Source organism: Hyla sarda, chromosome 7 (assembly GCF_029499605.1).
Source record: "Hyla sarda isolate aHylSar1 chromosome 7, aHylSar1.hap1, whole genome shotgun sequence".
In the NCBI taxonomy this organism is placed as follows: domain Eukaryota; kingdom Metazoa; phylum Chordata; class Amphibia; order Anura; family Hylidae; genus Hyla; species Hyla sarda.
Window position 1 is genome coordinate 57,879,113 of NC_079195.1, and position 12,571 is coordinate 57,891,683.

At 42.5% G+C, this 12,571-nt stretch overlaps 1 protein-coding gene across 4 annotated transcripts in view; it reads left to right on the top strand.

Moving 5' to 3' along the window:
* LOC130281677 (alpha-2-macroglobulin-like) overlaps positions 1–12,571 on the top strand; it is a 203,437-nt gene that overhangs the window by 71,074 nt on the left and 119,792 nt on the right. For all 4 annotated transcript variants that reach the window (XM_056529147.1, XM_056529146.1, XM_056529149.1 and 1 more), the window contains 4 exons: positions 46–152; positions 1,333–1,506; positions 2,973–3,203; positions 6,541–6,613. In XM_056529147.1, the coding sequence (XP_056385122.1) occupies positions 46–152; positions 1,333–1,506; positions 2,973–3,203; positions 6,541–6,613 (585 nt within the window). The remainder of the gene's footprint in view (positions 1–45; positions 153–1,332; positions 1,507–2,972; positions 3,204–6,540; positions 6,614–12,571) is intronic.

The following is a 12,571-nucleotide window of genomic DNA, read 5'->3' on the forward strand; positions in this document are numbered from 1 at the left end:
TACAATAGAGTTTGACAACACTGGAAAGTCCATTCTTTCTTTCAGGGCATATTGAAAAGGCATCAGCTGACGTCATACTAAAAATGCATAAAAAAGTTCAATTCACTGACAGACTACAAACCTATCAAAAAGGACATCTACATCATTCCAAGGTGAGCAGAAAAAGACCAAGGTAGTATTAGTTCTACCCTTGAATGAGTAGTTTCAGGAAACCTAAAGTCATACACATGTAAGGGTGCATTCACATTACGATTTTGCTATACAGTTCTCACATCCCGTTTGTATTTATAAACTGTTTACAATCGAAAAACTGATTCAATACAGTTTGGCAAAATTGTTATGTGAATGTAGCCTTAACCCCTTAAGGACATTCACTGTAAATGTACGGCGCAGCAGCAATGTACTTTGCCCATTGAGCTTTTTGGTCACATCAGATTGCAGAAAAAAATTATAAAAAGCGATCAAAAAGTCCCATATAAGCAAAAGTTGTACTGAAAAAAACTACAGGTTATGGTGCAAAAATGAGCCCTTACATATCCCCGTACACGGAAAAATTAGAAAATTATAGGTGGTCAAAATAGTGCAATTTTCAACGTACTGATTTTGTAAAAAAAAAAAGTTTGAGATTTTTTAAAAGCAGTACAATAATAGAAAAGTATGTAACCATGGGTATCATTTTAATCGCATTGACCCAGAGAATAAAGAAAACATGATCATCATTTTTACTATAAAGTGTACAACCATAAAGTGTGCCCCCCCCTCCCCCCACATTTGCAAAATTGTGATTTTTTTTTTTGTAATTAATTTTGTAATAAGTAATTATCATACATTTTAGGAGGGTAAAATGAGTGATTTCATAATAAAGCACAACTGGTCACGCAAAAACGGCCGTCATATGGGTCTGCGAATGGAAATATAAAAGAGTTATGGATTTTAGAAGGCGAGGAAGAAAAAACCAAAGAGCAAAAATAAAATTGGCTGTGTCCTTAAGGGGTTAAAGTACTTTTTAGGTCAAGTTTGTGGACTGGCTGAAATCACAGTGAAGAGGAGACACATAAGAAGTCTTCATTGCGTAAGGAGGTGATTGGAATGGAGAAGAGCAGAAGATTGGTGGTGGGAACTAGACTGCATGTAGGATAAAGCTCTGTGTGGCTTTGATTTTTATTCATTTTTTTTTTTTTACTTACAGATTGGGACATGATGTTTTACATTAGTCGATAAAGCCTTACTATTACAAATGTCTAGGACACCGAGAATGAGACTTTGCCAACTTACATATCAACCATAGGAATACAGAGGTTCTGATTTCTTGTTTCCTTTCCTTATTCTAAGGTGAAAGTAACTGATGAGAAAGATAAGCCCGTGTCTAACCAAGCGGTGTATCTACACATTGGAAATCCTTTTAGCGGTTTTGAAAAGTTACAAGAAACTGAGCTGACGGATGAGAATGGAATTGCTGATTTTACTCTCAATACCTCAACGTGGGACTCATTTTTAGTTTTAAAGGTAAGGTCACCATTATATATTCTATTTCCCTGTTTAGACCTATCATTTCTTTTTTTTTGTGGTTTGGAGGACCACGTTAAATTTTTTAGGTAGGAGAAAGATAGATCAGCTCACCACAATCTTCTTCCACGGCATAGGGTCCGGAACACAGAACAAAGGTGTCGCCTCTCCTCGTAGTCACAGAAAATGAAAACATTTGTAAATCCAGCTCCCGATGGAGAAAAAAAGTTGATAAAACTTAACGTTTAATAAACCATGTTAAAAACTGGTAGCCACGTGAGTGGCAAGTGACATGTCACTCATAAAAACAACACGAGATGAACGCCTGACGCTGGCGTTCCACTCGTGTTCTTTTTATGAGTGACATGTCACTTGCCACTCACGTGGCTACCAGTTTTTAACATGGTTTATTAAATGTTAAGTTTTATCAATTTTTTCTTCATCGCGAGCTGGATTTACAAATGTTTCCATTTTCTGTTAAATTTGCAGCTTGATAAGTTTACACTATAAAGTAAGCTATTAAGTAATAATAGAAATACCCTGTAACCTCAGTATCAACCTCGTGCTTATAACATTGTATATACCCTGTGTTTTTTTTACATACCTGTGGTGCATTTAATTAGTTGTGTAGGCTTTTCTAGTAATATATCCTTTATATGCGGGCATATCAAACTGTATATACGCTGTGTTGTTTTTATATCGCTGTGGTGCTATTAACCAGGTGTGTAAGCTCTTCCAGTGATAAATCCTTTATGTGAATTCTTTTCATAAGAATCAATGTATAGTTCCCCTATTATGGGATGACTCCTGCCAGATTATTTACATTTTCTAAATTGGATGTATTGAATCCTGACAGGATTATAGGTTTTTGTGGTCCTTGTTGCATGGGTAAATTCATTATGTGGGAGATTTCTCAACACCGGTGTAGAGAAAGAGTGATGCAGTTACCCATAGCAACCAATTCATTTTTTCACAGGCCCCTCTAAAAATGAAAGAAGCAATCTGATTGGTTGCTATGAGCGACTGCACTGCTCTTCCTCTACACAAGTTTGAGAAATCTCCCCCTATGTTTATTTAGTGGAGTTTATTAAGAACTGACTAGTAAAAGTTAAGTTTTACAGCACCTTTGTCTGTAGGGACGTCTTTTTTCTATATTCTAATCTGGAAGGTAGCATTATCCAGGTATACATGAGACCTAACAACATACACATACATTTTATAACCTCAGTATCAACCCACACGGCCTCTCTAGCAGGACGTTGAATCCTCTAAACTTGCAGTACGTTTCTCCATCCTCACACTGTCCTCAATGCAGCAGATTCACTCCTCTAGCATACCTAGTAGATCTAGAAGCTGGTAGTGTACCTCTATGAGAGAATTGTCATGAATAGAACAATATTGCACTGCATGAACTGGAAGTCTGAGATCTTTATAGGGACTTCTTTTTTTTATATTGTTTTCTGCAGGCAACTTTGTCACCTGAGGAAAATGATGATGATGATGATGATGATGAAAATAGGTATTTAAGAGATACTGCCATGCTAGGCCAATTTTATTCTCTAAGTGAAAGCCAACTTTCCATAAAAGGACAATCAACGGAAATAATGTGTGATTCCGATGAGACATTGACTGTGGAATATGAGATCCAGAGGAAGGCTCTTGATTCCGATACTGATCATCTCCACTTTATTTCCCTGGTAAGTAGTTTTTTTTTTCCTTGATGATAATGAAGGCAATCTTTGTCTTAATTGGAATTATATTAATATATATATATATATATATATATATATATATATATATATTTATTTTTTATTTTTTTTATCATCATGATGAAAGGACAGGAAAATTGTATGAAAAGTCAGATACAAGCTTAACCTAGTAAGGGCAAATACTGATTCTGGTATTACAACTATTGCACAAGCCTGCAAACGGATTCCTTGTTCTATAATGTCAAGGTAGGTCCTTTTCTAGTGATTAGATTAAGACCTATCTTGAGATTAAGGCATACAGGATCATGTTGTTAAGGCAGGCCGCACAGCAGGGTCGGGGAAAGCGGCATACACTAATCTCATGTTGGCTATTCCTGTCCTCAATGTTAGTGCAGTCAGTGAGTGCAGCCATACAGCAGTGTGGTCAGTGAGTGTAGCTATACACCAGTGTGGTCAGTGAGTGTAGCCATACAGCAGTGTGGTCAGTGAGTGTAGCCATACAGCAGTGTGGTCAGTGAGTGTAGCCATACAGCAGTGTGGTCAGTGAGTGTAGCCATACAGCAGTGTGGTCAGTGAGTGTAGCCATACAGCAGTGTGGTCAGTGAGTGTAGCCATACAGCAGTGTGGTCAGTGAGTGTAGCCATACAGCAGTGTGGTCAGTGAGTGTAGCCATACAGCAGTGTGGTCAGTGAGTGTAGCCATACAGCAGTGTGGTCAGTGAGTGTAGCCATACAGCAGTGTGGTCAGTGAGTGTAGCCATACAGCAGTGTGGTCAGTGAGTGTAGCCATACAGCAGTGTGGTCAGTGAGTGTAGCCATACAGCAGTGTGGTCAGTGAGTGTAGCCATAAAGCAGTGTGGTCAGTGAGTGTAGCCATAAAGCAGTGTGGTCAGTGAGTGTAGCCATACAGCAGTGTGGTCAGTGAGTGCCACTATACAGCAGTGTGGTCAGTGAGTGCCACTATACAGCAGTGTGGTCAGTGAGTGCCACTATACAGCAGTGTGGTCAGTGAGTGCCACTATACAGCAGTGTGGTCAGTGAGTGCCACTATACAGCAGTGTGGTCAGTGAGTGCCACTATACAGCAGTGTGGTCAGTGAGTGCCACTATACAGCAGTGTGGTCAGTGAGTGCCACTATACAGCAGTGTGGTCAGTGAGTGCCACTATACAGCAGTGTGGTCAGTGAGTGACACTATACAGCAGTGTGGTCAGTGAGTGACACTATACAGCAGTGTGGTCAGTGAGTGACACTATACAGCAGTGTGGTCAGTGAGTGCCACTATACAGCAGTGTGGTCAGTGAGTGCCACTATACAGCAGTGTGGTCAGTGAGTGCCACTATACAGCAGTGTGGTCAGTGAGTGCCACTATACAGCAGTGTGGTCAGTGAGTGCCACTATACAGCAGTGTGGTCAGTGAGTGCCACTATACAGCAGTGTGGTCAGTGAGTGCCACTATACAGCAGTGTGGTCAGTGAGTGCCACTATACAGCAGTGTGGTCAGTGAGTGACACTATACAGCAGTGTGGTCAGTGAGTGACACTATACAGCAGTGTGGTCAGTGAGTGACACTATACAGCAGTGTGGTCAGTGAGTGACACTATACAGCAGTGTGGTCAGTGAGTGACACTATACAGCAGTGTGATCAGTGAGTGACACTATACAGCAGTGTGGTCAGTGAGTGACACTATACACCAGTGTGGTCAGTGAGTGACACTATACAGCAGTGTGATCAGTGAGGGACACTATACAGCAGTGTGGTCAGTGAGGGACACTATACAGCAGTGTGGTCAGTGAGTGACACTATACAGCAGTGTGGTCAGTGAGTGACACTATACAGCAGTGTGGTCAGTGAGTGACACTATACAGCAGTGTGGTCAGTGAGTGACACTATACAGCAGTGTGGTCAGTGAGTGCCACTATACAGTAGTGTGGTCAGTGAGTGACACTATACATTAGTGTGGTCAGTAAATGACACTATACATTAGTGTGGTCAGTGAGTGACACTATAACGCAGTGTGGTCAGTGAGTGACACTATACAGCAGTGTGGTCAGTGAGTGACACTATACAGCAGTGTGGTCAGTGAGTGACACTATACACCAGTGTGGTCAGTGAGTGACACTATACAGTAGTGTGGTCAGTGAGTGACACTATACAGCAGTGTGGTCAGTGAGTGCCACTATACAGCAGTGTGGTCAGTGAGTGACACTATATAGCAGTGTGGTCAGTGAGTGACACTATACAGCAGTGTGGTCAGTGAGTGACACTATACAGCAGTGTGGTCAGTGAGTGACACTATACAGCAGTGTGGTCAGTGAGTGACACTATACAGTAATGTGGTCAGTGAGTGACACTATACAGCAGTGTGGTCAGTGAGTGACACTATACAGCAGTGTGGTCAGTGAGGGACACTATACAGCAGTGTGGTCAGTGAGTGACACTATACAGCAGTGTGGTCAGTGAGTGACACTATACAGCAGTGTGGTCAGTGAGTGACACTATACAGCAGTGTGGTCAGTGAGTGACACTATACAGTACTGTGGTCAGTGAGTGACACTATACAGTAGTGTGGTCAGTGAGTGACACTATACAGCAGTGTGGTCAGTGAGTGACACTATACAGCAGTGTGGTCAGTGAGTGCCACTATACAGCAGTGTGGTCAGTGAGTGACACTATACAGCAGTGTGGTCAGTGAGTGACACTATACAGCAGTGTGGTCAGTGAGTGACACTATACAGCAGTGTGGTCAGTGAGTGACACTATACAGCAGTGTGGTCAGTGAGTGACACTATACAGCAGTGTGGTCAGTGAGTGACACTATACAGCAGTGTGGTCAGTGAGTGACACTATACAGCAGTGTGGTCAGTGAGTGCCACTATACAGTAGTGTGGTCAGTGAGTGACACTATACACCAGTGTGGTCAGTGAGTGACACTATACAGCAGTGTGGTCAGTGAGTGACACTATACAGTAGTGTGGTCAGTGAGTGACACTATACAGCAGTGTGGTCAGTGAGTGACACTATACAGCAGTGTGGTCAGTGAGTGACACTATACAGCAGTGTGGTCAGTGAGTGACACTATACAGTAGTGTGGTCACAATAAATGCAGCCACAGAGAAGAATGCTAGAAACATATGTGCGGAGCCAAGGAATGTAAGCTATATAAATGTTGTATTACACAGACACTGGATGCTACATTTGCTAACAATAAACAATTTTAACCCTAGTTGAAACTTGTTTATTCATAATCAGTGAATGTTTTCATTGTTTTTGGTTTGTAATATAATATAAAACAAATAAATCAGCTGCTCTCCTTGTTTTTTCTAGCTACGGAACTCAGATGGAATCCTATTGTACAAGGAACATAAAATAGACATTAAAGACCAATCAAATAACCCAAGTAAGTAAATAGACAAAAAATAGACACTTAGAACAGTGTTACATAACCATATAACTGGTGCATTTAGGAGATGTTATTATGGCTGAATGTTGTCGCTCAGCCCTGGGATTACTAAACAGAAGTCACAGCATTCTAGGGCTTTACATTGTAAATTTATGAGTTTGGGTGAAGAACCAGGACACTCAGCTATAATACAGGTTGCAAAGAGTCACCAGATTTTTGGGGCTGATTTTCCATTGTAGATTTTTAGTGCTGATTATGTAAATAACATTTTTACAAAAATCTATAAATATACACATACTGCAAAACTTTCCATAGGGGAATCTACTATAAATGCATTGCTTTTCTACCACCAAACCATTTGTTATATTATGGTGTTTGTACATTTTTTAAATAAATCTAATTTACAATGGTGGGGCAGGGGAATAATTTTGACTGTAAATGTAAGCGACCATACCCAGAGACTAGAATCCCACATAAAGTCATTGTGGTGGTTTTTGATGCAGTTTTTGTGCACAAGACAGGAGTTGATTTAACCTCTTAAGGACCAATGACGTTGTGGAACGTCATGGCACCCTGGGCTTTAAGGACCAATGACGTTCCACAACGTCATGGCCTTTTCCGGTCTCTGCCCCTCGCCGGGCAGAGATCGGAACCGGGTGCCTGCTGAAATCCTTCAGCAGGCATCCAGGGCAAACGCCGAGGGGGGCCATGTAGGCCCCCCATGTCGGCGATCGCCGCAAATCGCAAGGGAAATTGCCCTTGCGATCTGCTGCGATACCGGGCTGATCGGGTCTCTGGGACCCGACCGCCCGTTCATTTTGCAGGATCCCGGCTGTCACAGACAGCCAGGACCATGCTGGAGCCTAGGAGCGAGGTGGCAAGTCTGCCACCTCCTCCTATTCCCTGCGATCCGTCGGTTAACTAACCAACCAATCGCAGGGGGGGGGGGGGGTTACTTCCTCCCACATCCCGCCCGGCCCCTTGAAGTCCGGAGAGGACGGGAGGAAGACCGGAGGACGCGGCGGGGGACGGGGGAGTGCTGGGGACCGACCCCGGTACTTACCTCGTCGCTGAAGACCCGGATCCAGACGACGGCGGCGACAGGTGAGTAGATCTTCAGCCGCGGTCGGGCCCTTTGCAGCAATGCACGTCGCCGTAAAGCGACATGCATTGCTGTAATGGGACCCTGTATACTAAAACTCCCAGCATGCCCAGACAGCCCTTGGCGTCTGGGCATGCTGGGAGTTTTAGTTTTGCAACATCTGGAGGTCCACAGTTTGGAGACCACTGTGCCCTTCCAGATGTTGCAAAACTACACATCCTCAGCATGTCCTTACTGTCCAGGCATGCTGGGAGCTGTAGTTCTGTAACATCTGGCCCTTCAGATGTTGCAGAACTACAACTCCCAGCATGCCTGGACAGTTTTTGGCATACTGGGAGTTGTAGTTTTGCAACATCTGGAAGGGCACAGATTGGGAACCACTGTATTAGTGGTCTGCAAACTGTAGTCCTCCAGATGTTGCAAAACTACAACTCCAAGCATGCTGGGAGTTGTAGTTCGGCAAAATCTGGCTCTAAAGATGTTGCCGAACTACTACTACCAGCATGCCTGAGAATGTTTGGGAGTTGTGGTTTTGCAACATCTGGAGGCACACTGGTTGGGAAACATTGTCTGTTTCCTAACTCAGTGTTTCCCAACCCGTGTGCCTCCAGCTGTTGCAAAACTAGAACTACCAGCATGCACTGATTGACTGTGCATGCTGGGAGTTGTGGTTTTGCAACAGCTGGAGCCCCCCCCCCCCCCCCCTGTGAATGTACAGGGTACATTCACATGGGCAGGGGGCTTACAGTGAGTATCAGGCTGCAAGTTTGCGATGCAGCAAATTTTGCGCGGCAGCTAAAACTCGCTGTAACCCCCCGCCCGTGTGACTGTACCCTAAAAACATTACACTACACTAACACAAAATAAAATAAAAAGTAAAAAACACTACATATACACATACCCCTACACAGCCCCCCTCCCCTCCCCAATAAAAATGAAAGGGTCTGGTACGCCACTGTTTCCAAAATGGAACCTCCAGCTGTTGCAAAACAACAACTCCCAGTATTGCCGGACAGCCGTTGACTGTCCAGGCATGCTGGGAGTTTTGCAACAGCTGGAGGCACCCTGTTTGGGAATCAAAGGCGTAGAATACCCCTATGTCCACCCCTATGCAAATCCCTAATTCAGGCCTCAAATGCGCATGGCGCTCTCACTTTGGAGCCCTGTTGTATTTCAAGGCAACAGTTTAGGGTCACATATGGGGTATCGCCGCACTCGGGAGAAATTGCCTAACAAATTTTGGGGGGCTTTTTCTCCTTTCACCCCTTATGAAAAGGTGAAGTTGGGGTCTACACCAGCATGTTAGTGTAAAAGAAAATATTTTTTTACACTAACATGTTGGTGTTGCCCCATACTTTTCATTTTGACAAGAGGTAAAAGTGAAAAACGCCCCCCGGAATTTGTAATGCAATTTTTCCCGACTACAGAGATACCCCATATGTGGGCGCAAAGTGCTCTGGGGGCGCACAACAAGGCCCAGAAGGGAGAGTGCGCCATGTACATTTGAGGTGATTTGCACAGGGCTGGCTGATTGTTACAGCGGTTTTGACAAACGCAAAAAAAACAAAACCCCACATGTGACCCCATTTCGGAAACTACACCCCTCACGGAATGTAATGAGGGGTCCAGTGAGAATTTACACCCCACTGGTGTCTGACACATCTTTGGAACAGTGGGCTGTGCACATTAAACATTTTGTACAGCCCACTGTTCCAAAGATCTGACAGACACCAGTGGGGGGTAAATTCTCACTGTACCCCTTGTTACGTTCCTCAAGGGGTCTAGTTTCCAAAATGGTATGCCATGTGGGAGTTATTTTGCTGTCCTGGCACCATAGGGGCTTCCTAAATGCGACATGCCCCCCGAGCAAAATTTACTCTCAAAAAGCCAAATATGACTCCTTCTCTTCTGAGCATTGTAGTTCGCCCTTAGTGCGCTTCAGGTCAACTTATGGGGTACCTCCATACTCAGAAGAGATGTGGTCACAAATTTTGGGGGGTATTTTCTGCTATTAACCCTTGCAAAAATGTGAAATTTGGGAGGGAAACACACATTTTTGTGAAATTTTTTTTTTTTTTTTTTTACGTATGCAAAAGTCGTGAAACCCATGTGGGGTATTAAGGCTCACTTTATTCCTTGTTACGTTCCTCAAGGGGTCTAGTTTCCAAAATGGTATGCCATGTGGGTATTTTTTGCTGTCCTGGCACCATAGGGGCTTCCTAAATGCGACATGCCCCCGAGCAAAATTTGCTCTCAAAAAGCCAAATATGACTCCTTCTCTTCTGAGCATTGTAGTTCGCCCGTAGTGCACTTCAGGTCAACTTATGGGGTACCTCCATACTCAGAAGAGATGGGGTTACAAATTTTGGGGGGTATTTTCTGCTATTAACCCTTGCATAAATGTGAAATTTGGGGGGAAACACACATTTTAGTGACATTTTTCTAAAAATTTTTTACATATGCAAAAGTCGTGAAACACCTGTGGGGTATTAAGGTTCACTTTATTCCTTGTTACGTTCCTCAAGGGGTTTAGTTTCCAAAATGGTATGCCATGTGGGTATTTTTTCCTGTTCTGGCACCATAGGGGCTTCCTAAATGCAACATGCCCCCCAAAAACCATTTCACAAAAATGTACTCTCCAAAATCCCCTCGTCGTTCCTTCGCTTCTGAGCCCTCTACTGCGCCCGCCGAACAATTTACATAGACATATGAGGTATGTGCTTACTCAAGAGAATTTGGGCTACAAATATAAGTATACATTTTCTCCTTTTGCCCCTTGTAAAAATTCAAAAATTGGGTCTACAAGAACGTGCGAGTGTAAAAAATGAAGATTGTGAATTTTCTCCTTCACTTTGCTGCTATTCCTGTGAAACACCTAAAGGGTTAAAACGCTGACTGAATGTCATTTTGAATACTTTGGGGGGTGCAGTTTTTATAATGGGGTCATTTATGGGGTATTTCTAAGATGAAGACCCTTCAAATCCACTTCAAACCTTAACTGGTCCCTGAAAAATTGTGATTTTGGAAATTTTGTGAAAAATTGGAAAATTGCTGCTGAACTTTGAAGCCCTCTGGTGTCTTCCAAAAGTAAAAACTCGAAAATTTTATGATGCAAACATAAAGTGGACATATTGTATATGTGAATAAAAAAAATATTTGGAATATCCATTTTCCTTACAAGCAGAGAGCTTTAAAGTTAGAAAAATGCAAAATTTTCAATTTTTTCATAAAATTTTGGAATTTTTCACCAAGAAATGATGCAAGTATCGACAAAATTTTACCAATAACATAAAGTAGAATATGTCACGAAAAAACAATCTCGGAATCAGAATGATAGGTAAAAGCGTCTTAGAGTTATTAATGCTTAAAGTGACAGATGTTCAAAAAACGCTCTGGTCCTAAGGTGTAAAATGGCCTGGTCCATAAGGGGTTAAAAGGAACAAGTAATATAAGGAGGACTGAGGGTACATTCACACAGTGAATGAATAATGAAATTCCACCAGAATTGCGGTGGAATGTCTGTGTTCACAGAATTCTGATGAAATTTCACCCCTAATAAATTCAATAGGATACCGCCCCGAAATTCTGCAAAATATAAGTCGGAACTAATATTTCTGTGGAATGCAGAAACCAGAACTTCCGCTGCGGAATGCCCGTGGCAGAAATTCTGCTGTCTGAATGGGACTGCAGAATCCCATTGAAATTAAAGTACTGTAAATTATGGCAGAACTTCCGGCAGAATTCTTCCATTAAATTCCGCATGGAAATTCCGTAGTTTGAACATACCCTTATACTTCTCCAAAGAAGAGTTCCTGTTCTAGGGCTAGTTATCGCATGGTCACTGAATAAAGTATAATCAACAAGGTCTAGCACTATAAGAAATATACACCATTAGTAATAACTAGAGATGAGCGAATTTTTGAAAAATTCGATTAGGCTGATTCGCGAAATTTTCCCTAAAAATTAGTTTCGGTCCGAATTTATTTGCGGCGAATCGCTATTAAAAATGGCTAATTCTGACCTACAGAGAGCCTCAATAGGGGTGTAGAACACTTTGCTTTGCTGTAGCACACATAGGGTGTGTGCTGGGTTAGTGAAATAATACTGTTTTTCAGTGGTGTTGAGCGGCATAGGCCATATTTGAATTTGCGATATTTTGCGAATATATGGACGAATATTCGTCATATATTCGCTAAATTCGCATATTCCTAATATTCACGTTTTATTTTCGCATCTGCGAAAATTTGCGTATGCGAAAATTAGCATATGTGAAAATTTGCATATACAAAATTAGCATAAGCGGAAATGCGCATATGCAAATTTTTGCATATGCGAAAATTCGCACGCCAGTCTCACACAGTAGTATTAGAGCCTTCTTTACACCACACATGCTGGAAGCAGAGAGGGATGATCACTGTGATGTGTACTGTGAAAAAAAACTAAAACAAAGAAAAAATAAACAATATTCGTATTTACGAATATATAGTGCTATATTCGCGAATTCGCGAATATGAGATATTTGCAAATAAAATTCGTATTGCGCATATTCGTGAGCAACACTATTTTTCAGTATGACATGGAGATCAGAGGCGTCGCTATTAGAATCACTGTCGCAGAACAGCACAATGACAGAGCCTGGAGGTGGCGGCAGCATGAGGAGACCATATAGTGGCTGAATGACCCAGCGTGGAGGCTGCGGCAGCATGAGGAGACCACATAGTGGTTGAATGACACAGCCTGGAGTTGGTGGCAGCATATAGTGGCTGAATGATACAGCCTGGAGTTTGAAGCATGAGAACATTTAGTGGCCGAATGACACAGCGTGGAGGTGGCGGAAGCATGAGGAGACCATA